This window comes from Anarrhichthys ocellatus, unplaced genomic scaffold, assembly GCF_004355925.1.
Source record: "Anarrhichthys ocellatus isolate YVR2014 unplaced genomic scaffold, GSC_Weel_1.0 scaffold32, whole genome shotgun sequence".
Lineage (NCBI taxonomy): Eukaryota > Metazoa > Chordata > Actinopteri > Perciformes > Anarhichadidae > Anarrhichthys > Anarrhichthys ocellatus.
Genome location: NW_022280062.1, coordinates 37,279 through 62,729, shown reverse-complemented (window position 1 = coordinate 62,729; position 25,451 = coordinate 37,279). Strand labels below are relative to the sequence as shown.

Genomic DNA, 25,451 nt, shown 5'->3' with positions numbered 1-25,451 from the left:
CCATGTCACCCGAGCAGTTTGTAATCCAAACATTAAAAAATATATATATATATTTACATGTTTGTGTTGAAATTGTTGTGTTTCTATTATAACTACCGTTTTTTTCTTCTTCCAAATGTAATTTTGCCTTTATTCGATGATTTCAGGGTAGGCACCCGTACACGTGCAGTTACGGTAAAAAAGTACACAAAATTCTGACCAATCAGCGCTCTGAAGACAACCACGTAGACAGGCAGCTGCTCGGATGAGGACATTTACTGTAAATCAGGAGCTACACATTGCTGTGAAATGCTTCAGAAATAGATGCTAACGCTTCAGTACTTCGGACGGTAACCTTATACACAAGACGACACTTTTGTTTATGAGTCAACTCTCGGGCACGTGGAGTTTAAACTGTATTTATTTCCGGTAAGTTTCCTGCGACTAGTCTGGGCGTTCACTTCCCCCACCACCTCTAGGAAAACTCTCGAGTCATTGCAACGTAGAAGACAACTATTAAAGATCTTGACTAATGTTGACGAATGTCTCACTTCTCTTCATTTGTCACGGTTAGGTCCGGTGGCTGTTTTGATAATGTGGTAGAGTGTTTTCTTTCTGACCGTTAATGCTGCACACAGTTTAGTTGTTTAAAGTTGACATTTTAATAAATAAATATAAAATGCTACTTAACTAACTTGATGAAAGGGCTTACATTACACCACAAATCAAGCTCTTGGCCAACTTGAAACTTATTCCTATTTAATTAAACAATTTTTGTCAGTTTAGACAGAATATGTTCTTTTATTTTTTAGCCTACAGAAAGCTATTGATTCCTTATTTTGATCGAATTTGACTAAGTTTTGTATTTAACATGTCTGGTGAAACTGTGAAAGCCTGTCGGTCCTTATGCTGATTATTTCCAGACTTTGTCCCTTTTTTATGGATGCTTTCAACTGAGCAGCACACACCCTTAACCACAGTACACAGTAGGACAATGCTTGGTTAAACATTTGAAGGAATGCTGCGGAGTTGCTTGTCTCAATGCTTAATACCACGCAGGTTTGTAAGGGTTTGTGTTTGAGAAAGCCGTTGACAGTCTGATTCATGTGTTTCTCTGCAGAGATGAGGGCGTTGTCTCTGCAGCGGACTAATGTGGCCCAAGGAGAGCAGCAGCAGGTCACGTGTGGGAGAAGTTTGTCTGCCAACTATGTTCCTCTGTGTCTGGAAAATAAGTTGTTGGCTCAGGCCTCCACATTGATGCCCCAGCCCTGCTCTTCACTCTTAAGCTTTTCAGCACAACCTTCCTCTTGCCCCTCTCTCCAGCCCTCCAGCCTGTCGTCCACTTCGTCCTCCCTTCTCTCCACATCTCTCACCTCTCCTCTCCTCAGCACGGAGAACAAGCTCCTAACTGACCATTCACCTGGTCTCTCTTTTTCCCTCACCTCCTCTACATCCGTCCCAAATGACGCTCTGCTCTTTGCGTCCCTGCCCAGCAGTGCTCTGCTCAATCGCTTTGCTCAACTGCCTTCATTCCTCCACCGTGCTCTGGGTGGAGGAGATGAAGGCAGCAATGAAACATCTGAAGTGATGCAGTCCAGTTTTGAAGAAACAATTGAGGTACATGAAATCATTTTTTCATTATTTTTACTCTTTTGTCAATTTGTTTTTGCACAAACAGAAAATAAAATGACCCATTCTTATATAAACTATTTGACACAATGTGTTGAAGCATCCCATTGGCTGTATTACTGCTTTAATGTAACTTCTCCTGCATCAGCAGTATTCTGGGGAAGATGATACTTTGCCAGAAGAAGACGAAGAAGAAGAGGATGATGATGCTGGGATAGCCATGGAATTACCTGCCCAGGAAACAGAGTTGGGCAACAACGAACTCGAACAAACTATGGTCACCAAACAAGAGGAATTTGCTGAGATTGACAGAGCAAATGAAAATGTTGAGGAGGAGCTGAAAGATAAAAAGGTAGGAGATATTTCACACTGCATATTTATGTCAGAGAAATACTCAGTTTAGCATTTCTCTGCACCAGTGCCACCAAATGATATGCCTGTGTTGATTAAAGTGACACATACCTCATTGTCTTTCTGTTTGCTCCTCAGTATCTCCTGCTGAACGTGGTGTGTTGCTCCCTGGTCAATAAGAGCATAGCTCCAGGCCAGAAGGACTGGGACTCAGAGAAAAGTGTTTGGACCAAGATCATAGACCTGGCGAAGGACATTTCTGCCTGTGACCCACAGTTTCTACTCAAGGTGTGTTTGCACGTCTGTGTGTGCAGGTGGTATGTATCCGGAGACATTTTTATTTCTGTGCCAAACTCGCTCCTGAACTTTTATTTTGAACTATGTGGTAATGTTTCAACCGCACCGAGACATCGTCATGCTGAAAAACACTGACAAGAAATGCATTGTAGCAAGAATTCATAGATATGTGTAAATGGATGTATACAGCAGAATATGACAACACTGTACAAAATTAGATAAATCCCACAAACTAGAAAACAAATTATACTTTGATTTTTTTATTGGATTTTGAAATTGGGAAAGAACAAAGTGACAGTATGACAAATACAACATAACAAAGAACAAATAGTACTCAATATGCATTTTAATTTCCAGTTATTTCATAATGAAACAGTCACTTGTTCGTCGTCTTGTTTCATGTAAAGGATCTACTTTTACCAATGTCTGTCAAACAATTTCCTTTAAAAAATTAGGTCAACATTGGTGAATACATTTCATGGCCAATATCACATTTCAAGTGCCTTTTTTCCTTACTTATTCACCCTGCAATGATTTTGGTAGAGTTCATTTTCAGACAGACGGTACACATTATGACAGTAAAGGGTTATGATTATTTCATCAGTCATGTACAGTGTGCTCGTTCTTTCTTTTACCATTCAGGTGGCAGTTTACACTCGACAGGAGCTGAACATCCGCATCACAGCAAACTTCTTATTGGCCCTGGCTGCCAACCAGCCCGCCACCAAGCCACACGTCCGCAGATACTTCTGCGCTGCCGTACAGCTGCCCTCGGATTGGCTGGAAGTAGTCAGAATCTATAGTACAGTAAGTCTTAGTGAGTGAATCTGGATGTGTCAGTTCTGTCAGTTCTGTCCAGTCTTAACCCTGTGTTTGTTGGTTTCCAGTGCTTCAGTCACTCCCTGCCGATGTGCTTGAAGAAGGCAATGGCTGACAAGTTCAAGCAGTTCGATGAGTATCAGCTGGCCAAATACAACACTCGCAAGCACCGCTGTAAACACAACCGCAACAAGCTCAAACCCAAGGTACAGAAGCATTCATTTTGGTCTCTATTGTTTGATATAGTTTAGTGTTAAACCTAATAATACTAGTATGAAACCCCTGCTAATAAAAGGCAGAAAACTGTTTGTCAGTAATAGTGTTTCTTAGCTTTGCCTGTGGTGAAAAACTAAGGTTGACACCCACACACTTTTAACCACCTCGACTGAAAAAAGATGAAAACTTTATGTGGTTTCTATTTAGGTAATATTGACTAATTCCTCTCAATTGAGACAGTGTCTCAAATATCCTCTATTCATCACTCCTGGTTGGCTCTACTTGCACTATCTTTGATTTCCAGAGACCGACTGGCGAGCAGCTGAAAAAGTGGGCGAACTTGCTCCGATCAGATGAAACTATTCTGATGAAGTTTGTAAGTCAATGTACAGTACTTTTCTATTGTGCCACTTAATAAGGACTTTGGATGTTTCTACATTTACTGTTATTTAATTTAATGTTTGGAGTTTAGCTAAGGGGTTTTTGTTCACATCAACCTCCGCTGTGTGTGCGGATACGGCTCTAGTGCAGATTGTCAAACTAAACATCAGAACGTGGGTAACACTGGTTTATGTGTGTGTGTGTGTGTGTGTGTCTGTGTGCGCGTGCAGTTGCATGAAGACGGCAGAAAAGAGGCGGTGGATAAAAAGCAGAGCGAGTTCAGTATAAAGAAGATGATCAAGAAGTTTCACATTAAAGAACCGGCTGAACATGTTATGGCCATTCTGGGGAAAAAGTAAGCAACACACACATTCACACACTGATCTACAGCACATCATTTGCCAACTCCTCGTTTTCCAGTTTACTTTAACCCCACTCTCCACATTTATCATCTATAAGCAGTATATGATCCTGTATTAAATAGTGTACAATAATGAACTTTGTTTATATAACACCTTTCATACAAGAAATGCAGAACAAAGTGCTTTATACTAAGGGAAAATAGACATTGAATGAACATGAAAACTGGGAAAATAAGATGTAACATAAAACCCACTGTATGATAATAATTCAACATTTAGAACACATAATGAAGTAGTTAAAAGCAGATATTAGGACACTTAAAGTGTTGTGCAGTTTCTTAAACATTTTAAGATCTCCTATAATTATCTGTTAATATCCACTTATCGATGACACAGAAGGAACTCTTATCTCTTTAATTCAGTTCTACGGAAAGCTCTTTTTTTTTTTTAGGGAAAAAAAAAATAGCATTTTATATATTTATTGTTTAGACGATATGATGATAGAAAAGTAGACGGAGGAGGGGAGAATAAGAAGACAAAGGTTCAGTCTCAGGTCTGTCGTGATGACTTTTCCACTGGTGTATCTCTGGGCTTGTCTCGCTTCCATTTTATAATGCGATGTGGTTGTGTCCTGCAGCTATCCTGCTGACCTGAAGACATTCACCCACAGTGGAATAAAGGGCACCTGGGACAGGGAGAGAGCCGGGATGCGAATGAAGCTCAAACAGCCGGAGACGTGGGAACGGCTGCTCAGCCTGGAGGGCAACAAGGCCGCCGCCTGGGAGAAGCTCATAGGTCTGCTGAAGTTCCCACTGACAGACAACTGTTTCCAAAATGTTGAGTTGCTCCTTTAGTCCAGGGCAATTAGAACACTTTTTTTTTTTCTTGTTCACAACTTCCTCACAATTGTTTAAAATAATAAAAGCCACCAGTATTACCAGTCAATCATCACACAACTCTTTCATTTTAAGTACTGTTTGACTTAACTTTCCAATCTGGTCCAGAGATTCAATCTAGCATTTTTCGAGTCCAAAGCTCACTGGTATATATGGAATCAAAAAAAAGCAATGAATACATATTTTCCAACATAAAAACACAAACTGTATGCATCTAACACGCCTGTAAATACTAAAACATGTCCACGATCACACATACTGATGAATACTTTCTCTCCTGTGCAGACAATAAGTCTCTTCCATTCATGGCCATGCTGAGGAACCTGAGGAACATGATCACTAAGGGCATCAGTGAGGCTCATCACGAGAAGATCCTCAGCAGACTGACCAACAAGGTGAGATCTAATACAGTATAACATCCACTGAATCCTTAGTGTAAAGACTATAATACAGTATACTGTTGTTTGTGTACCAGAGGAAGAGTCGTATTCATGTTCGTCAATTGGTTGTTATGTTTCTTTTGTAATTAAACTCTCAGTTTAATCATTCCTTTTCGGTAAACTCTGTGTTCTTGATGTGTTTACAGAAAGCGGTTATTCAGAGCCGTCAGTTTCCCACCAGATTCCTCGCTGCCTACAAAGTCATCATGGAGCTCAACACTTTGGGTGAGATACATATACAACAAGTGTGGCACTAAAGGAACTCCTCTTTTAGGTAGCTCATCCTTCAAGACATGGTATCACATTCCACTCATTTAGTGTGATGAAATGATGACAAACTAACATATCAGCCTAACCAGCCTATAAAGTGTACCTCTGACATACTGCAACAATGAACAGATGCAGCACCTCCCCTTTGCCTCTCTATCCTCTAGCCACAGCATCAGAGCAAGCACTCCCCCCTGTTAAAGAGATCCTGGCGGGCATCCTGAGTAAGATTCCCAAGAGCAAACGCTTCAAAAGTCTGGAATGGGAGACGACTCCGAGGAGCCGGATCAGGGTGACACTCGGAGTGCCGTTCATCTATCGACTCTACCAAGCCAAGAAGGCCCAGCTCCTAAAAGCCAAGTATGGGAGTGTACTTTGAGTTTCAGCAATTTCTTTCTTTCTTAAAAAGACAACAAAGACAATATTTGCATGGATTAAAAAGAAATTATACTATGCAACTGTATCTGTGTGTGTCTGTGCATCCAGTCAGAGAGAGTTCACCGTCGCTCTCTTGGACCGTTATCGCAAAGCTCTGGAGACGGCGGTCCAGCTCTCCTGTCGTTACAACGTGCCTCCGCTCCCCGGACGGACCGTCATCGTGCTCTCCACTGGCATGAGCGAAGATGACGAGTGGTGTCGTAAACTGGACTTCTGCCTCCCACCAGACCCCGAGCAAAAAAAGGATGAGGACGATGAGGAGGAACAGGAGGAGGATGAGGATGAAGAGAAGGAGAAGGAGGATGAGGAGGATGAGGAGGATGAGGAGGAAGAGAAGGATGAGGAGGATGAGGAGGAAGAGCAGGAGGAGCAGGACGAGGAGCAGGAGCAGGAGGAGGAGGAGGAGGAGGAGGAGGAGGAGGAGAAGAAACCGAGAGGGAAGAGAAGGAGGAAGAGCAAGACAGAGGACCAGCTCACTCCTTCTGTGAGGGCCTGTTTACTTCTGATTTGAGAATAACACAAAGAAAGACTGATTTAAGGATCATTTGACTCAGTTTCAAACCTCATAACTGTTGTTTCAACTGTGCAGTTTTTACTTGATTATTTCTAATTACTATAATCTCTCCCCCACTTGTGCATTCTCTCAGATTAAGGAGATTGCGGTTTTGCTCTCGCTGATGATTGGCAGCAGTGCCGAGGACTTTCAGCTCTGCTTACAAGATTGGCGTCACAGTCAAGAAGTCGAGCTGAAGTCCGATGTTCTTTTGGATAATGTCAGAAGTGTGATGAAGCAAATGAAGGTCAGGGCTCTTTTTCTCTGTGGCATCTTGTTTGTGTTTCATCTAATTTCACTTTTAAAATCACTACCAGCATTCATTTGAGCTACTTCATAATAGTATAAAGATAGTAACTAATAAGGATGGACACAATTGAAATACACAGAGAAGCTGTGTTTCTGTTCATTGGATGTTGCCTTTAGTGAATGAATACTTCTCTTTCTCAGGCATGTTCAGAGCTGTCGTATGAAGAGAGGGACGAATGTTGCTTGTCCAAAATGTTCACCAAGAAAAACAAGGTTAGTTTATTCTTATTTTAGATTATTATGTCTTTATTTTGCATGATAAGTGCTTACACAATAAATATTGCCTTAAAGGGGGCAACTCATATCTTTTAGATGGTTTCACAGTTAGCTCAGCGGTATTAGTGGTGTTAAACTTTAATAGATATGCAGCACCGGATGGAACCTGATGGAACTGGCTTGCAGGACGCTATTAGGAAAATAAATCACAGCTTTAGACGTTTACATATGTCCTGTTATTTATGCCACCTGCAGGCAATACATGTTTATTTTAGTTGTATCTATGGTCTCTGTCTCGTTCTGTGTTTTTAGGATTTACATTTAACACTTGTATCACAATAAGATATATTTATAATATATTTAAGTGATTTCAGTAATGTTTTAACGAAATCTACAAATGGTAGCACCACAGACATGACTTGGGTATCCTTTCCCTACCCTCTGCTTATATGCCTAATAAAATATTGATAGAATGTAACCAGCACAAACATGAGCTATAACAATAAGACACACTTGGGCTGCGGGGGGCCAGACTTTCCTTGCCTTTAAAATTCTGCTCCAAGGTGGCTTGATTTGGAGTTTTGATGTCCAAAATACTGGTCCGAAATTGCTAACACTGTGGCTCTTCAATTTAATATTCGCTGAGCCAGTACCTGAGTTTCAGGTACTTAACATCAATTAAACACTTTGTTGATTAAAAGTAAAATGCCGCCGCTTTAGACGACAGTACAAGAGGCTTCCTTGTGATCCTTGGGCTCATATGGTTTTGTATCTCAGGTTGACAACATCATCGTGCTGTCTGACCGATGGATCTGTCACGAAATCGAGTGGAACATCGACACCTACAGGAGGGACATAAATAACAATGCCCTTGTGGTGAAAATCTTATTGGCAGAACAGTAATGCTCCAATTTCCTTCTTCAGCTGCTGCTCCTACAGTATATCTCACAGACAGTATTGAGAATCTAAAGTTGCACTCACCAATCACTGGTGGACTTTTAAAATGTACCAACTTTGTTTTCTATCAATGTTCTTTCAGCAAAGATTTATATTTGCTTGTTTGCAAAAATGCACAATAATGTAGACAATCATAGCAACAAACAAAATTTAGCTGGTTTCTGTTTCCCGTCTTTATTGTTGTTTTGTCTTCTTGCAGAGAGTCAGAGTTCGTCGCTGACAGGAACTGTGTGACGCTGTCTGGCTTCAGTGAACAAATGCTGAGGTAAAATGTCTGGGTTGCTCATTTTAATACAAAAAAACATATTTGGATGATTTTTATACATGTGAAAAATGTAAAGCCCACTGGTTCCTAAAAGCAAATTAGAATGGTCGGAACTTTCTTGCCAAAATCATTCTCATACCTGTTCGTTAAGTTAGCTTAGACTGGAAACAGTGAGACTGGCTTAGCGCCTCTAAAGCTCACTAATTAACTCGTTATCTTGTTTGTTTAATCTCTACAACAACTGAAATGTGAAAATGACCAGGTAGTCAGTGGTGTTTGCCAATACACAGTCTGGCAAATAAACCCCCAAGTAAAACGCCAAATTGTCCTTTTTACACTCCAACTATTGTAGAGATTAAAAAGACTAGATAACATGTTAATTATTGAGCTTCAGATGTTCTGGTAGGTGGATTTTGTTACCTTAAGACAGAGCCAGGCTAGCTTTTTGCCGTTGCCAGTCTTTATGCTAAGCTAAGCCACCCGTCTGCTGGCTGTAGCTTCATATTTATCTGACAGACATCTAACTTCTAACTCGAGACGAGAAAGAGAATAAGCATATTTTCTGTAGTATTTAACTGTTTCTTTAACTTTGTGACCAGGTTTGTGGCAGAACGAGGATCATCCAGAATGCTGGACCACGTGGAGCATTTAGACAAAGTGTACAATGTCCCACCTCCAGAGGGCGCTAAAGGCCCTCAGACCACAAATAGTGTTGTCCCGATACCAGCCAGCCCCAAGTTAAGGTAATTATTATTTTGTGGCAAAGAAGCAAGCTTGAATTGTTTGCTGCTTCACATTGAAGACTTCCTCTGTCGTCAGGTGGCGAGGTGTACGTGTCTTCATCTCCTCCACCTTCAGAGACATGCACGCTGAGCGCGACGTCTTGGTGCGCAGCGTGTTCCCGGAGCTCCGGCGTCGCGCCGCCTCACACTGCCTCTACCTGCAGGAGGTGGAGCTGCGTTGGGGCGTGACAGAGGAGGAGTCGGGGCGGGCCACCGAGCTGTGCCTGTCAGAGGTGTGTCGCAGCCAGATGCTGGTGGGAATCCTGGGGGAGAGGTACGGCCTGGTGCCTCCCAGACCGGTCCTCCCTGACCTGCCGCAGAACAGCTGGGTAAGACGTGTTATTATGACATCAAATTAAAGAATTAATACTGAAAAGGATTATTTAAAGGTAGAAATGTCAGCGACTACTAACCATCACGTTATTGTTACTGATAGAGAATGATGTCTGTTTTCAGATGTGAATTTACATTTAAGACATTCATTGAAATAGTGAAATAAATTATAATTTGTGTCTGTGTGCAGCTGGCGTCGGCCCCAGAAGGCCTCTCCATCACAGAGATGGAGATCCGTCAGTTCCAGGCTCTTTACCCCGACACAGCACAACAGCGAATGTTCTGCTACTTCAGAGATCCAAACATCACCAAGTAATCCATGCTGACATTCACACAGCACAACTGGTCCAAACTTTAAATGTATAAAGAGAAAGGGTTAAATGAGTCGTGGGATGTAGATGTTTTGTAAAATATTTGTGTTTCTATTAAGTTGTTTTCAGTGATGTAATACTTTACAGATTTCTGAAAATCACCTTAAGTATTTTATGTTTTAATTAAATTTTCCTCCGTTGTTTCTCAGATCAGTTCCGGTGGCTTGGAGATCTGATTTTGTCCCTGAGTCAAAGGAGGCGGAGTCTAAAATGGCATCTCTGAAGACAAGGATCCGGGCCAGTGAAGTCAAAGTCACTGAAAAGTGAGTCATCTCTGTCACGTCCCATGCACTGAACAATAGTTCACGATGCCTTTAGAATATTTCTCATTTAAGCAGTATTTGTTTATTTGTGTTTTTTTCCGTATCAACTGGTGTTGAAGTACAACTTGTTTTGAAATGAATCCACTAAAATATAATCTTGGAGTGCTTCAGCTGAGCCAACTCGTCTGTTTTTCTGTCACAGTTACTCGTGTGAGTGGGGCGGCGTTGAGGAGGGGAAACCGTATCTGAAACACCTGGAGGACTTTGGCAAGGCCGTGCTGGAAGACCTGTGGCTGGCTGTAGTAAAGCTGTTTGTGGAAGTCAGTCACTCCGACTAGTCAATCAATTTCATTGCCAAACTCTTCGTTAACCAAACTTGTTTCAGATGTTGTGTTGTGAAGCATCATTTAGATAACAAAACATGGTATTGCCACTTTATTTGAGTAAATGTGCTCAGTTACTTTAGATTGCTGTGTGAAACTACTAAAGATCCACATTTAGTCAGAAGGTATTTTCTGTTCAGTTGCAACTGTTTTGAGCAATATTGAGCCTTGTATTATTGATTGGTATCATTTCAGACTACAGAGATATCTTGGACAAAATGTAACATCCAGTAAATTGTAGTTAAACGCCTCATTATTATTATTCTCCATGTCGCAGGAGCACGACGAGGCCGAGGCTTTGTCCGATGTGATTGAGCAGGAGGTCCACCAGGAGGCGCTGCAGAGGCAGTTCTTTGGCAGGGCGAAGCTGCTGTCTGGGGCTGTCGAGATAGTGGAGCAGGCCCAGAGCAAAGGAGGGTTGATGGTGGTGGAGGGCGGAGCTGGAGAGGGAAAAACTGTCTTCATGGTAAATGTTTTTTAAGGAATTGTACTCTACTCTATTCTTCAGTCAGGAATTCTAACCTGTTGATCGCAAGTAGTCAGATCTGTATCGGAGTTTGGACAGAATAAAAAAAAAACATTTTAAACTCAAACCTGCCTTAACGGTAGGATGTATTTAGGTTGTAAATCCTCTACATTGGAAACATTGCCACCCATGTTTATCTCTCTCTCTCTATCTCCACTCAGGCTGCTCTAGCAGACAGCCTCAGAACTGGAGTTAAGTCTAGGAAAAACCTCGTCTGCGATGTCATCTCCTACTCTACAGCTGCCAGCCAATCAGCACGCTCTGTGGAAAACCTGCTGCGATTCCTCGTTCGGTGGTTGAGAAAGATGAAAGATACGAAGGAGGAATCGCCTCTTCCCCATTCTTACAAGTAACTAGATTTTGAATTGTCCTTTGATATAACTTGCAGGTGCATCATGTTGTCTATGCACCAACAGCTGTTCCCTTTCCTTTAATTGTTTTTAATTACAGAGATCTCCTGTTAGAATTTCACTCCAACTTGAGTGACATAAAGAAGAACAAACCTCTGGTGCTGCTCATTGATGGGGTGGATCTTCTCCAAGATGGCAGAGGTCAGCTCAGCTCTGATTGGATACCACAGCAGCTTCCTCAGGTCAGTTACATGGACAGAAAAATGACGGAAAATTAATTAATTTTCTAGTGAGATGGTACAGTAGAAAGGAGCAAATGAGAAATGATCTATGGTTGAATTTGTAAGGGTTTGTCTGCTCCAGTAAAACTCAGATTCTATATATTTTTTCTTGTCAGGGTGTTTGTTTGGTAGTGAGCATCACAACCAAAGCAGCACTGTTACAAACCCTGGCCAAGAAAAGCAGCACCGTCCTATTTGCCCTGGGACAGCTTACCATGCCGGACCGGAAGGAGATAGTTCAGAAGGGACTGGACTCCTTCGGCAAGAAACTCAGTGACTCTGCATTCAACAACCAGGTTCCTCTAATGTCATGAGCTCTGTAAACATCACAGTGTACACAGTGTCAAAATTCTGCTTCTGTGAATAAGGCTGCCATACTCAACAGTTTGCCCCCACTCTTTTAATCCTTTAACGCTTATATGATCTTAAAACCATGCTGTGTCTGCTCATCCAGCTCCAGACGCTGATAATGAAGAAGGGAGCAGTGAGTCCTCTCTACCTGCACCTGGCCTGTGAAGACCTGAGGAACTTTGCCTCCTTTGATAAGGTTTAAAAACACTTTTTTAAGGGTTTACACATTGGTATTACTGGTTGTTTTTCCACTCTTGGCTGTGGCAAAGATTGGGGTGGATGCTTGCATGAAACCTTCTTAAATCGCTAGCAGCTGTGTGAGACTGTACTTGAGCTAACATGCTCCTAATGAGAGTAGGATGTTATAGCATGCATGATACATTAGCTAGCTAGTGCAACACACAAAGAACAGCGTCGGTTGATGGGAACTGAAATATATGATTATAGGACCAATTTAATAAGGATGTGATGTACGACGGCTAATTGCCGTTAAGGGCTTCATAAATAAATATAAATCAATGCCTGTCACGTCTTCCCATAAGATGCAATGATGAGAAGAAAAACTGGCTCCAGTAATAAATGTGCTGTACTGGCTGTGAAAACAGAAAACCCTCTGGGGCAAACACATCAAAATTCTTGAACGGTTGGACCGACCCAACTTAGTGCATGCACATGATTATCAACTTGGTGGTTATTGTACTTTGTCTCCATGTCTTAGTTGAAGGAGAGCCTCCAGGGCTTGCCTCAGTCTCTGAGCCAGTTGGTGCATCACAGCCTGGACAGACTCTGCTCGCAGTACAGAGGCATGCTGGGACTCCGCTGGGCCCTGGCAGCACTCACTGTCAGCTCCACTGGTACGATGAGTCAAGTTATGATGTTATTCATTGCGCTATTTTTAATCTAGAACACTAGAGATGGGGTAAATTGGTAGGTAGTGCAATACAGCGAGTGCTAAAATATTTAAAGGGATATTACAACCAAAGTGGTCATTTACTTAACTTTCTTTGGCTGCCTCAACATTTTTTCCTCTTGATGAACAGGCCTGAGGGAGAGAGACGTGTACACTGTACTGAACACATGCAACGACTTATCCTCTCGGGACGGACAGCTCACGTGGCAGGAAGTGCTGCATCTGTCCAGGAAGCCCAAGGGACGCATACCCATGGCAACTTTCACCCGTATAGCGCAGAGTTTACAAAGGTATGACCCATATGACTGCAAATAGTACGGATGCTGCCATTATCTGTGGCAACAATCTCTCATAGTTAACTTTGGTTGCTTGTGAAGATTACTCTCTGATGTGAGGTGATTGTATCAGTTTGTCAAAGTATTTTTGCACCTAGCTGTCTGTTTTTTATCTTTACTCTCTTGTACTATGATTTGCAATAACAATTAAATACACATAATCATTCAAATTTGATCCACATTTCAAGGGTTTATACTGATTGTGTGCTTTCAGATTTCCTCCATATTAGAGGAAATGTCTGTTTAGATAAAGCACACTGAGGTGTGAGTTGAAAACAGATATTAAACCTGTGGATCCTTATCTGCAGCCTGGTTGGTCCGTCTCATTGCCACGACACTGACGACCTGCTGGCTCTAACCAATCCGGAGGTGAGGAGGGCCTTCGAGGACTTTCTCCTCCCAACAGAAAGTGACAGAACCAGAGCTCACCTCGTACTGGCAGGTAAAGTACACACAGTCTGATTTAATACAGTGTAAGTATTAGTCACTGTAAATTCTAATTAGCATCATATCACTGCACTGTCTCTTTACACAGCTCATCTGTGGGCACTGGCCGACCCGCAGGGCACAGATACCTTCCTTCACTGTGAGGCCAACTCTGTCATGCACCTGCCTTCCAACCTGGTTCGTCATATTCCAGCCAAACAAAATGCACAATTTCAGGACAGTTAGTTTGTGTAAAGAACATAAATACACGCTGGTCAATAAAATCCTCCAGAGAACCAGCTTCTCGTGATAATTACGCTAGATTTTAACTGCCTTTTATTTGTCTTTGGTCAGATTCAAAGTCGCCAGCTAGAGCAGCTTCATTCTCTGCTCTCCAGCTACTACTTCCTGTATGCTAACGTGCGCCACGGCCTCCTGCACCACCTCAAGGAGACCTACAGCTTGTATGGTGAGCATGCAGGATGATATTGTGTGTGATGAATGTGGTAGTGCAGGTTTACTCATGGCTAAACAAAAAGTCCTAATGTTTGTGTCCTGTGAAATTTTGCTTCTTCTACAGACAACAAGAATAAGTCTGCACCCTCATGTAAGTGCTTAAGAATCCATTACATGCACAGGTTCCTGCTGAGAGTGTTTAATTCTTATCTAAAGACAAGTTTCTCTCTGTGCTCTCAGCTGGCTTTCAGGTTCGTCTAGAAGACTGCCAGAGTTTCCTGCGGCGACACGGCCCCCTCCTCTCCTCATGGCCGGCTCTTTTCGTTCAGCAAGCCCTCAACGAGCCTCCTGAGACCTCTGCTCACATCTGGGCACAAGGACTGATGGGAAAAGGAGGGCCACGGGTAGTTCAGTGGCTAAACAATGACAGTGGGATTCTCCAGGAAACTAAGTAAGAGGGTCTTCTGTGTGGTTAGATGTGCATTAGAAGTGTCCCATGAAATCCACTGCTACTCAGTGAGAATGATTTTTTTTTTTAGTAGTCATCTTCAGTTTGTATAGTTGTTTTTTTTGTCTCTTAAACTTTTTATTTTGTGTGTCTGTTCCAATATTGATGTAAAGGAATGCTCTGATGGTCTCGTGTGTTTTATCGCAGTGAGCTGGTGTCGACCTTCTCTTCTGTACCAACCTGTTTGGTTGGAAGCGTGGATGAAGAGCTCATGGTGGTTGGCACTGGACAGGGAATGCTTCATTTCATCAACACTCAGACCGGACAGGTACGAGCAAGTTCTACAGATGAAATGTACTGTTTTGTCTCCCTTCGGTGTGTTCTTCATCTCGTTGCACATTTTGTTGCCTTATAGATTCGTGGTTTCTATTTAGCGTAGCAATCCTGACCAATTGCAGACACAGGTTTACACGTTATTCATTTTCAGTTCACATTCAGTACATTTACATGCACATAGGTAATCACAGAAAATCTGACGTTTTCACTTAATAACCTGGTTACTATAAGATCCATGTGCAGCATCTCAGTAATCAGATTTCTCGTCTACCCGACCTTACTTATCTTTCCTTTTATGCCGGCACACTACTGTCACAGTGATACTTCTCTACCCCGATTCAAGGTTTAATGTATGATGTTTAAAAAATATGATTCCTGCAGGAAATTGATTAGAGCACCTAAACACTAATTGTAAATATGCCATGTTCTATGAAGAAATACTGTTCAGTTGTCACGCATGTTGAGATTTAAAAAGCCTCTAAAATGAGCTCTCCTCCTGGCTGTAAACAGGAAGTAAAAACGTTGGTGAGCAGCTGTGACGGCATCTCAAGCGGTGTCTTTCTTAAGGACGGACGTCTTGCTACCACCTCCTTTGACGGACGAATAGAGATCTGGGACGTTGCGAATGGCTGCAGGTGAGAGGAGAGTTGGAAGTAAAATGTACTAAACATATTTGATTCAGGTTGAATTAACTTGTGTTTCTCCATCTTGCAGGACTGCTCTTATTGAGGGCCACACTAATGTGATAACAGGAAGCGATATCACTGCAGACAGGAAGCACCTTGCAACTGTGTCTTTGGACTTCATGCTGAAAGTTAGTTTCAAACAAATCACAAGAAAGTTGTTTGCAAAATCAGTTACTCTTTGATGCAGCTAATAATCTCAACTATTATTTAATTGTATATGTCACTTAATCATTCAACGTTATCCATCTATATTATGCTGACCGAATGTTTTTCCACTTTCCAGGTTTGGTCCTCTACTAAAGGCTATGAGGTAGCAGCCCTGCCCAGCTCCAGCCCTTTGAACTGTGTGACATTTGACCCCGAGGGTCACCTGCTGGCTGCTGGTTGCTGGAATGGGAACGTGATTGTGTGGAACTGGCTCCAGAATAAAACTCTAATGGTGAGTTATCAAGATAATCGTAAAGGGAGCTCACGTCAATTTAATGCCCACTACTTCAAATTAGATGTAATATTTTTGAAACCGTTACAAAAGATGATAAATAAAGATTGTTAAAGATTATAAGATTGACACTTTAAAGGAGAACTCAATTGCATATGTGAAATGTTTGTATAAAACCTTTAGTGTCTTCAGATGGAGCTGTGTACAATTTCTGGGTTTTATACCTTTTCAGTGGTCAGGTTGCATTGTGGGTAATGTGGGCATCATGGTTTGGCCAGGAAGAGGAATGTGTGAGAATAAAGGACTATCTCTGTTCCTGCTGAATCAGTTTGAAACTGTTTTTCGTTGACAATGTTGGTGTGTGTGATGCTAAATCGACGAGTACTCTTTTACAATTAAGAAAGAGTATTAACTATGTTCAGATTGAACCAAGATGGGTTTTTTTTTTTACAACCACTATTTCTCTTCTGTCTGTTCCCTCAGTCCCTGACTGGTCACCAGCGCTCAGTGCGCAGTCTCTCCTTCTCGCCGTCCACCTCCCTGCTCTGCTCCGGGTCTCTGTGTGGAGACGTCAGGGTGTGGTCCGTGCCCACCTCCACCTGTGTGGGGTGTTTCCAGGCTCACTGCGGAGCCACAGAGGCCCTCACCTTCCTGGATGAAGGCAGCATGCTTCTGAGCGCCGGCTCTGATCACGTGGTGAGGAATAACTGCCTGCACATACTGAACTTGGTATCAGAGAAATGAATCGTAACTCTGCAGGCTTGAGTGTCTGGATTGTGATAATATAATCACTCCACTACTTTACTGACTTAATTACTACACAACCAAAAACAAATACATTATTTGTTGCTTATTAAAAAAAAACTGCCACAGCTAAAACATTTTACACATTTGTAAGACTAATGTATATTCTCCAAGGTTTGTTTGCCCAAAACACATTCAGAAAAAAGAGTTGAGGCTGTTTCATCAGTACACTCGTTGAAAATAAAATTCACCAACATGTAGAAGACATCAGGAGATTAATATGGTTTTTGACACTAGAATGCTGCCTTTTTTTCTGAATTTGCTTTGGGAAAACATATTGCAGTCATTTTTTTAAGGGAAGAGTATCCAACTGAAGTTCAATGCAGAAAAAGTGCACCTGCACCCTTTCCTTTTATATGCACGGTGGGGCCTTACATTTCTCTTAAATTTTCTGTTAAGAGAAAAAAAAAAAGATTATTACCATTGTCACTTATTTGAAATAAATAGCCTCCTACACTCCTTTGTCCTTTTGTTCTTCTGTAAAACAGCTCCATCTCTGGTCAGGAGGACTCGGACGATCAGTCACTGCATTAAAAAGTGATGAGGTAAGCTCCTTCAATATCTTGTGTACAAGTGTTAACTTCATGCCATAGTCTGTGTGTATGAACAGGTAGGACATGATTGAAAAACAGTCTTTTTTTCTGACATATACCACACAATTTTCTCTTTTAGTGCGAGCAGGAGCCTCCTCTGAAGAAACTGAAGTGTGTACCGTCTGAGCCTGCTGCTGCTCTGTGTGTGGCTGTTAATGGAGACTATGCCGCTGTGGGATACCACGGTGACGGCATCAAACTCTTCAGTCTCGACTCAGGTTTGTTTATGTACCAGGAATGCAAAAAAACAAACTTTTTTTACTAGATTAAATCACTGGAAGACACCAATCTGACAAGTAGATGACAAATACAGATATGAAGATGATGCCTAAAAGAAAAAAAAGTCTGTATAGCTATAGTCACGTGATTATTGTGCAACATAAACATTTCACCAGGAACAAAACTTCACCTGCTGAAAAAAGCAGTTTTTTTTAGATTTCATCCTTTTTTAAATTTTGCTTATTCTATTTCTTACACTTTATTGTGTCCATACTTTCTGTCTCGTTTGTGTCTTTTCTTGTAAAGTAAAAGCAGCTCAGAAATGGTGCTTTAAAAATATACTTTACTTACTTACTTCCCCTAAAAAAACAACGGAGACAGAGGGACAGACAGAAATATTTCAAGGAGATAAAACATTGAGATACACATGGAGATGGGCATACAGTACATAAATAACCTACTGATTATATTGTACTGACTCATGCAGGAGCATGCACTTGAATCTTGAACCGAATTGGCCTTTGATTCAACTCACCACCTCTATTTCTGTATGAATATTGCACAAAATGAAGACACTGTGTTTTTAAAAAAAACAGACCAGAACGATTTTTATTTCCATCTTAGGGGAGAAGATCTGGGACTCCACGGACCTCGATGTGTCCATATTGAGCCTGCTGTGGGTCGTTTTGGACGCAGAGCAGACCGAACCTGAGCTGCTGTTGTCTGCAGGAAGTGACAAGCGTGTGAGGGTCTGGAAGAAAGAAGACGAAGAGAAGGGACTGCTGGGAGGCCTGAAAATGTGGGGAATGTTTAATGTGCAACCAGGCACCGTCCAGACATTAGCACAAAACTCCACATACCTGGCTACAGCTTCAGGTGAGCGTCGCTGGTGGTGAAGTAAAAACATCACCTATTGTTTTACAGAAATGTCCTTTTTAAAGGGACAGTGTGTAGGATTTGGTGGCGTGGTTGATCCCCCAAATGCTACACACTGCTACACTCTGTGCCTTTATATGTTCTGATATATATTTCTCAGGTGGAAGGTACTCTCTCTCCTAAAACATCAGTCTTTCTACTGATAACTATGTTATTATTTTCCCTTCTGTATTCCCCTTTGAATCAGACAACTTCTCCATTGTTCTGTGTTTGTTGAGCGATCTGGCCCTCGACCCCAGTATTGAGCATCATGATTATCTGAGGGGCCACAGTGGAGGAGTCACCTGTCTGGCGTTCAGCCCTGATGGTGGACAGCTACTCTCCGGTGGAAAAGACAAGGTGCAAAGTGTTTGTGCTGTAGCGTTTTGACAATATCAGAATTATGTTTTTGATACAAACACTGACCGTATTAATACATGTTTTGCCATATGGATTTTCAAGGAAACAATGGGACAATTTTTCCAGTGGACTTTGGGTTATTGCAGAAAATAAGCTAGGTGGCAAATAAACATTTATGATAATTACATTTTTTGTTCAGCAAGATAATCTTCCCAAATGAACTCCACTCGAATGATTTTTGAAGTGTGACTGCATTTGCCAGAGGTAAAAAGCTAACGTTTGGCTATAAACAAACTCTTTTCCCGTTTAAATTGACGATATCACGATATCAAGCTAAAACAAATGCAGTCAAATATAACAACCCTACAATAAATCCAACTTCATGTCGGTTATAATGTTCAGTTTTTGATTTAAACTGTTTTTGTGAGGTGTTGATTCAACTTTATAGTCAACTTAAAGGATGTTGTTTGTAAAATGCAATACAGTTGAACAGCACCACAGACGGGTGTTTCTGTTATTTAGCCTGTGGTCATTGATTGGACTAAATAACAGAGAGATGTGTCAGTATGACTCGGTACTGACAGGTGTCTTTGTTTCAGGCCCTGATGGTGTGGGATGTGAGTTCCTCTCCTGCTGTTCTCTCAAAGTCGCTCCTTCACGCTCACACTGACTGGATCACCGGCTGTGTTTGGACTCCAGACTGTGTGGTAAATCTTCATTACATGAAAGAAATATAACTAACCTGAGTCACACAGGTCTGCCCCTGAATAGAGCTGTTATGACTACAGTATACTGTGTTATTTACAGCACTGTAGTGTTAATGCAAACTTGTCTTCATCACCCTCCCTCTTTTCTCACAGATTAGCTCTTCCAGCGATGGGAGGCTTTGTTTATGGAATCTGCAGGCAGGCCAACGTCTCAGAGAAATCTCTTTGGGGAATCCTCTTACGTCTATCTGCTGTCTTGTGAGCAAATTCTACATTTATCTATCGGAGAAAATACAGAATGTATTGTTTCCTTCTCTCCTGAAAGACCTTTATGCGTATAATTGTTGCATTGGTGGAGCAAATGAGCCTGTCTTTGTTTTTGCATGAAGTGAGCCCTCGGCCTCATTAGGGGATTTCTGTTGACTTGGTGTTTCTGTGTGCAGGGACGGTATGTGATGGCCGGAAGTACAGAGGGAACGCTACATGTTTGGAACTGGGAAACAAGCGTAGAAATCTGCCACATTGCTGCACACAGGAAAAGTATACACCACTGCTCACTCCTACCGAATACAGGTAAACTGCCCAAGCATTGAGTGCACACATACATTCATTTGTCTGTCCCTCTCTCTCTGTCATATTGGCCAGTATAGTGAGTCTTATTTTTAATATATTAAAAGTTATTTTTGTATTTTTAATTTGTTTTTTAAGACCAGAACAAAGAAGTCAACGCAGAAGAAATGACTGTTTTCACTGCTTCTGAGGATGGCACAGTGCATCTCTGGAAACCACTACAGGTCTGTCAGTCAAAATATAGGGAATAGGGAACTGGTTTTAAAGTTGTTGTTTTTTCCCAATTTAGTAAATATTTCATAATAATGTACATGATTTTTGTCCTATTTATGCTTTATAGTTTTATTCAAACATTTTCTTTGAATTTGATCTCGATGCAGAGCAAAAACTGATTTCCATAGGGTCCGTAATATAATAAAATGTTTTTGTTTTATGTGTCTTCTCTCACATTCTGTATCTTTACATACAGGTGGAGCACTTTGGCACCTTACAGGGTCACAGTGGTGCGATATGTGGAGTTGTTTGCAAAGAAGAACTCCCAGAATTCCTCACAGTTTCTGAAGACTGCTCATTGCGATGCTGGACGTGGGCAACGGGTAATCCTTTATATTCTTCCTTCACATAAGATGCCATTAAGAAAGAAAATGGTTCACAGTGGATACTCAGTGAGCATTAAATGTAAAGCTCTGTTTTTTTAATGCATTCAAGTCAACTTCAAATTATTTTTACTGTCCTTAATAAATTAATAAATAAATAATAACAGAAGAAAATCACAATATTTTCATACATTATTGAGATATTCGTAATTACTTATCCAATTCTAGGAATAAAATAGTTGGATCACACTAATTGAGAGAAATGTGTTAACATTGTGTCAATTGCATCTCCTTTTCTGTCGATGTTTATTCACACCCTCAATCATCCAATAAGTCACAATGTTTCAGGTCACCCACATCATTTGAAACCACCCTCGTCTGTATTTATCACTAGTAACAGTCTCCTGAGGCTGCTCAGTGAAGGAGACAGTACCTGGTTACCTGTGGGTGTCTTAATATATGTTGTGTGTGACATTTATTATGAAAACTCTGTGTTCTGTCTTTCAGAGAGTCTTCCCAGTCTGAGAGGACCAGTCGCAGCTCTGTGCTTCTCTCAGAGAGATGCTTTGCTTCTTGCTGGTTATGAATCCGGTTTGCTGGAAGTTTGGCAGCACAACGCTCTGGTCGGCCAGAAGCAGGTGAAGACATGCACCGGAAAAAGGGATGTATACTGGACACGCGTGTGTTTTTGTGTCTGTGTTAATCACACGTAGCGTGTCTGTTTGTGTGCATCAGGCTTCAGACAGCTCCGTCACAGCGATCTGCTCCATGCCTGATGACCAGTTTGCTGTCGGCTACACGAAGCTCGCTGTTGATGTGTGGAAGCTGGTGTGGAATCGACAACACGGCGCTGCAAGGTAAACAACTGCAAAACAGTCGCCATGCTATCACACGGGGCCGACACTACTTTTTGTTTTTTTTTATGAATGAATCATCATTTACAATAAAGACCTGGGGAAACAAAACATGAGACATCAACAGAATAAAACAATAAATACACTTTTATTTATACCAGCATTGATTTGCAGGTGACAAATGAATGTGATGGGGAGAACATGTAATTACAAACTGACAGTCATCAGTCTTACCTTCTGTTAAAAATTTGAAAAAAAAGTAACTAAGATCTAAATGAGTATTTTTTTAATTTAGTCTCCGAATTAATCATCGGTGTGAATTTGGAGACAACATGAATTAAACCCAACAGTGTCATTTCCCATTTAAATGGTTGATTCTGTAAATTGGAGAAGTGAGCAGTTTTCTGCAGTGAAAATGTTTTTGAAAGACTGAACGCCAACAAAAATGACACAATTTTAAAAAATTTCCTAAAAACATATTTTAAGACAAACCCTGCACATGCATCTTTCTGCACAGTGAAGCTCAGACATCCAAATGACAACAAGTAAAACACATTTTGGGGTAGAGGGTTACGGTGAGTTAATTCTATGGAGACTGTAAATATATAAAATAAGATGTGAGGAGTTTGCTTCTACCCACTAACCAGTCCGGCTCTGTCCCGGTGTTTCTGTTGCTTCCAGCCTGGTGAAGGTAATCACGTACTCAACGAAACACCCAGTGGTCCGCCTCAACTACTGCTCTGTCCTGATGGGTGTGTCGGACATTGGAACAATCTTTGATGTCACAAAAGACAAGGCAGATGATCAGGAAAGCGAAGTTAGAAGGTAACACTACAGAGTGTACTATTTACTCAAATCTTTGTCCAGGTTTTTCAGGGTCTTAATGAATCATTGTCAAAGTTTAACTTTATCATCAGGTTTTTTAATTTGAGAGAAAACTCTCTTCTTCCTGAAATGTTTGATGTGACACACAGCTCAGCTCAGTTCTGGTGGTGCTGTTGGGTTGTGTTTGTTAAACACTGAAGGGTTATATTTTTTTAAAGCCCCGAATAATTAAACCAACCTTAAATTTGTGTATTTGTCTAATAATGCAGTTGGGAACAAGATTGCCGAATTTTGGGGATGATCCAAAACGACGAGAAAAGCATGTGGCTGGTGGGCGAAGGAGACGGAAAAGTCAGAATTGGCTTCATTGTGAGTTTTGCCAAACTTAACTCTAAATTATACCAAGAATATTTTTAGAATACAAAAAATGTTTGTTGGAGCTCTCAGATTTACTCATGAAACCTGCGCTCTAGTGTACCACATACTTAATTTAGAGTAAATGTCGATTGTCCTCTTCTTCCTCAGTTTGCGATGGGCCCCAAAAATGATTTCAATACAGCTTTCAGCTCAATGGACCTAGAGACCGACAAAGAGGAGGAGAAAGGGAGTCCTCTAACAGCTGGAACTGTGGACAAAGGTACTAACATCTGTTCCGTTCCCACTGCAGCCGTTTGGATAATCGCACAATAAACAATGCGTTGTATGTTCTTTCAGAATTTGTCGTGTGTGGAGACGTGAAAGGCAACATGTGGTTCAACAAGCCTGCAGATGTTTCCTCGTGGAGCAGTAGAAAACCTGTAAGAGTGGAGAGACTCTGAAACAGATCATAAGACATTTTTATATTTGTAGTGAGGTATTACTGCTACTTTCAACAATGGCTGCAACATGTTTGATCATTGATTTCATTAATAAAATCAAAATGTTGAAAAATGCCCACCACAATTTCCAAGAGCCCAAGGTGAAATGAAAGAAGCCCTTACATTTGAGAAGCTGGAACCACCAAATATTTGGCTTTTTTTTCTTAATAAATCATTTGTTTATCAGAATTGTTGTTGATTAATCTTCTCTTTTTCGAATAATGGTTTTAGCACAACTTTCAACTGTAAACGTGCCCTTAATTTATTTAAAGAAGAAGAAAAAAGCAGCTGTGTTTTGACAAAACCCTCCCATCTGACCTGACAAAGAAATAAAAGCAAACATCAGAAATAATCGGCCGTTGCTTTAAGCCAAGGCTTCACTTTGTATTGTTTTTAATGATGATGATAATGTTCTGTCTCCAGGCTCACAGTGACAGGATCAGTGTGCTGAAACTCACAGAGCGCACCATCATCTCAGCCTCCTACGACAGGACAGTGAAGCTGTGGGACAGAAACACCAAGAAACAGGTACGTCAACAGTCTTACGAGAATAACCACATTTTGGGAATCGCGCTGTTTTGCTCTCTCGCGTACAGAGCGAGGCTAGCTGTTCCTCCCTTTTGCCAGTCTTTGTGCTAAGCTAACCAGCTGGCTCTAGCTTCACATTTAATGGAGAGATGGTACCGGTCTTCTCATCAAACTCTGGGCAAGAAAGCGAATGAGCGTACTCTGAAAGTTTGGTTCTCTTCTTACGCAGCATACCGATAAACTTCTTCCTTCACATTAATTTTTAAATAATTTCAAATGGTCTTAATTTGCCTTCTGCCCTCTCTCTTTCTCTTTCTCCAGGTTGGTATGTTTGCGTGTGGAGGTCCTGTTTTGCATTTGGAGGTGAACCCTGCAAACCCGACTGAACTGGTTTGTGGTGACGGACAGGGAAAGCTCTACTTTCTCTCCTGGAAAGAATAATCCTCAAGATATTAACCACTAAATTCAGCGTTTCAGAAAAATGCTTAAACGCTACTGTAATCAAAGATTGCCAATAATGTTTTGCTTCCTCTCTGTCTAAATGACGGTGACTATGCAGTAAATATATAAAATAAATATTCATCATATAACGGGGATAAGCATCTAGGTAATAGTTTATAGTTGATTTAGATAGTGAAAAAACCTGCAAATGTAACAAGCAGGTGTATATATAAAGCCTTAAAAATACTATCAGTTATAGTTTTGTGTGAGCTGAATTAAGGAATGGTCTCTATTTTTTTTTTCTTTTTTTTTTTTTTTTTTTCTATTGTAACGGAATGTGGGATATGAATCACTTGGGGTGTTTAATGAGAAGAAAATTATCTTTTATTTGATAATAAATGTAATGCACTTTGGTTTAATGTGTTTTTTTTTTAAGGACTAATTCAGAAAATATAGATTTACCCCAAAATTGTTGAATGGGAAGAAAGTATTACATACAATAAATAGTCAATAAAGGATTAATTGAATTGGTAGCATTTATTTTCTATTCCTGGGACAAGAAAAGGTGTCGTAATGTTCTTGTTATTGTCAGATTTTGTTGACAGTACATTATTGTATTTAAAAAGCAGGAGGATTAGATTTGATTGCTATTTGAATCATGTTTGATGAAAACAGAGACGCTGTTTAGTTGTGAGACATCAATGGCAGATATGTAAACACAGCTTATCAGCGAATGATTTTACAACTCTGTTATCTGCACTGAATTGCTTCTGTTGTATTGGCAGCTGGTCACATTTAGTGCAATAAACATGTCAAGTAAATAAAACTATTTCCACTGCTGCACACTGGATTTGAATGGTTTTGCCATAAAATTAATATAGATTTTAACCTTAATGGGACAGTTACTAATCACATGTTGCAATATAGTTTGATATGCCTCGGGCCATATACACCTTTGTGTTGTGGGAAATGCATAAATGAATAAAGTGTCAGCTTTAAATAGTGAAGTATTATTATTTACAAATGAGCACAAGCTTCTTAACTTTTTTTTCCTTCTAAAAAAAAAATGTAATGACATTAAGAATAAAATGTAAACATTGTAGCCATTATGAAAGCCACACTTATGTAGAA

The 25,451-nt window shown here is 40.9% G+C and overlaps 1 protein-coding gene across 1 annotated transcript; it reads left to right on the top strand.

The window, feature by feature from the left end:
* Positions 1-198: 198 nt before the first annotated feature.
* On the top strand, positions 199-25,163 carry tep1 (telomerase-associated protein 1). Its single transcript, XM_031865189.1, has 57 exons — positions 199-408; positions 1,100-1,596; positions 1,757-1,960; positions 2,098-2,247; positions 2,899-3,063; positions 3,144-3,281; positions 3,596-3,667; positions 3,903-4,027; positions 4,672-4,829; positions 5,216-5,325; positions 5,517-5,595; positions 5,805-5,997; positions 6,124-6,350; positions 6,507-6,559; positions 6,723-6,875; positions 7,079-7,150; positions 7,931-8,052; positions 8,310-8,375; positions 8,975-9,118; positions 9,195-9,486; positions 9,681-9,802; positions 10,011-10,124; positions 10,327-10,444; positions 10,785-10,973; positions 11,195-11,382; positions 11,484-11,625; positions 11,781-11,960; positions 12,119-12,211; positions 12,734-12,869; positions 13,056-13,215; positions 13,569-13,702; positions 13,796-13,884; positions 14,041-14,155; positions 14,267-14,293; positions 14,383-14,593; positions 14,798-14,918; positions 15,437-15,561; positions 15,641-15,740; positions 15,896-16,051; positions 16,535-16,747; positions 17,344-17,400; positions 17,528-17,666; positions 18,292-18,543; positions 18,791-18,942; positions 19,542-19,649; positions 19,803-19,907; positions 20,093-20,222; positions 20,358-20,443; positions 20,689-20,815; positions 21,323-21,453; positions 21,551-21,672; positions 22,351-22,494; positions 22,764-22,863; positions 23,020-23,131; positions 23,209-23,291; positions 23,775-23,879; positions 24,201-25,163. Exons 2-57 carry the CDS (start codon positions 1,102-1,104, stop codon positions 24,318-24,320), a joined length of 7,824 nt encoding a protein of 2,607 aa, XP_031721049.1. The 5' UTR covers positions 199-408; positions 1,100-1,101; the 3' UTR covers positions 24,321-25,163.
* The last annotated feature ends 288 nt before the right edge of the window (positions 25,164-25,451 follow it).

What these genes read in the sequence shown, in the direction of transcription:
- tep1 (XM_031865189.1), top strand. Translation starts at nt 1,102, where the DNA reads ATGAGGGCGTTGTCTCTGCAGCGGACTAATGTGGCCCAAGGAGAGCAG. An exon ending in TCAGCAGACTGACCAACAAG is followed by an intron (nt 5,326 to 5,516) that starts GTGAGATCTAAT and finishes ATGTGTTTACAG; the next exon opens with AAAGCGGTTATTCAGAGCCG. An exon ending in CTTTGGACTTCATGCTGAAA is followed by an intron (nt 15,741 to 15,895) that starts GTTAGTTTCAAA and finishes TCCACTTTCCAG; the next exon opens with GTTTGGTCCTCTACTAAAGG.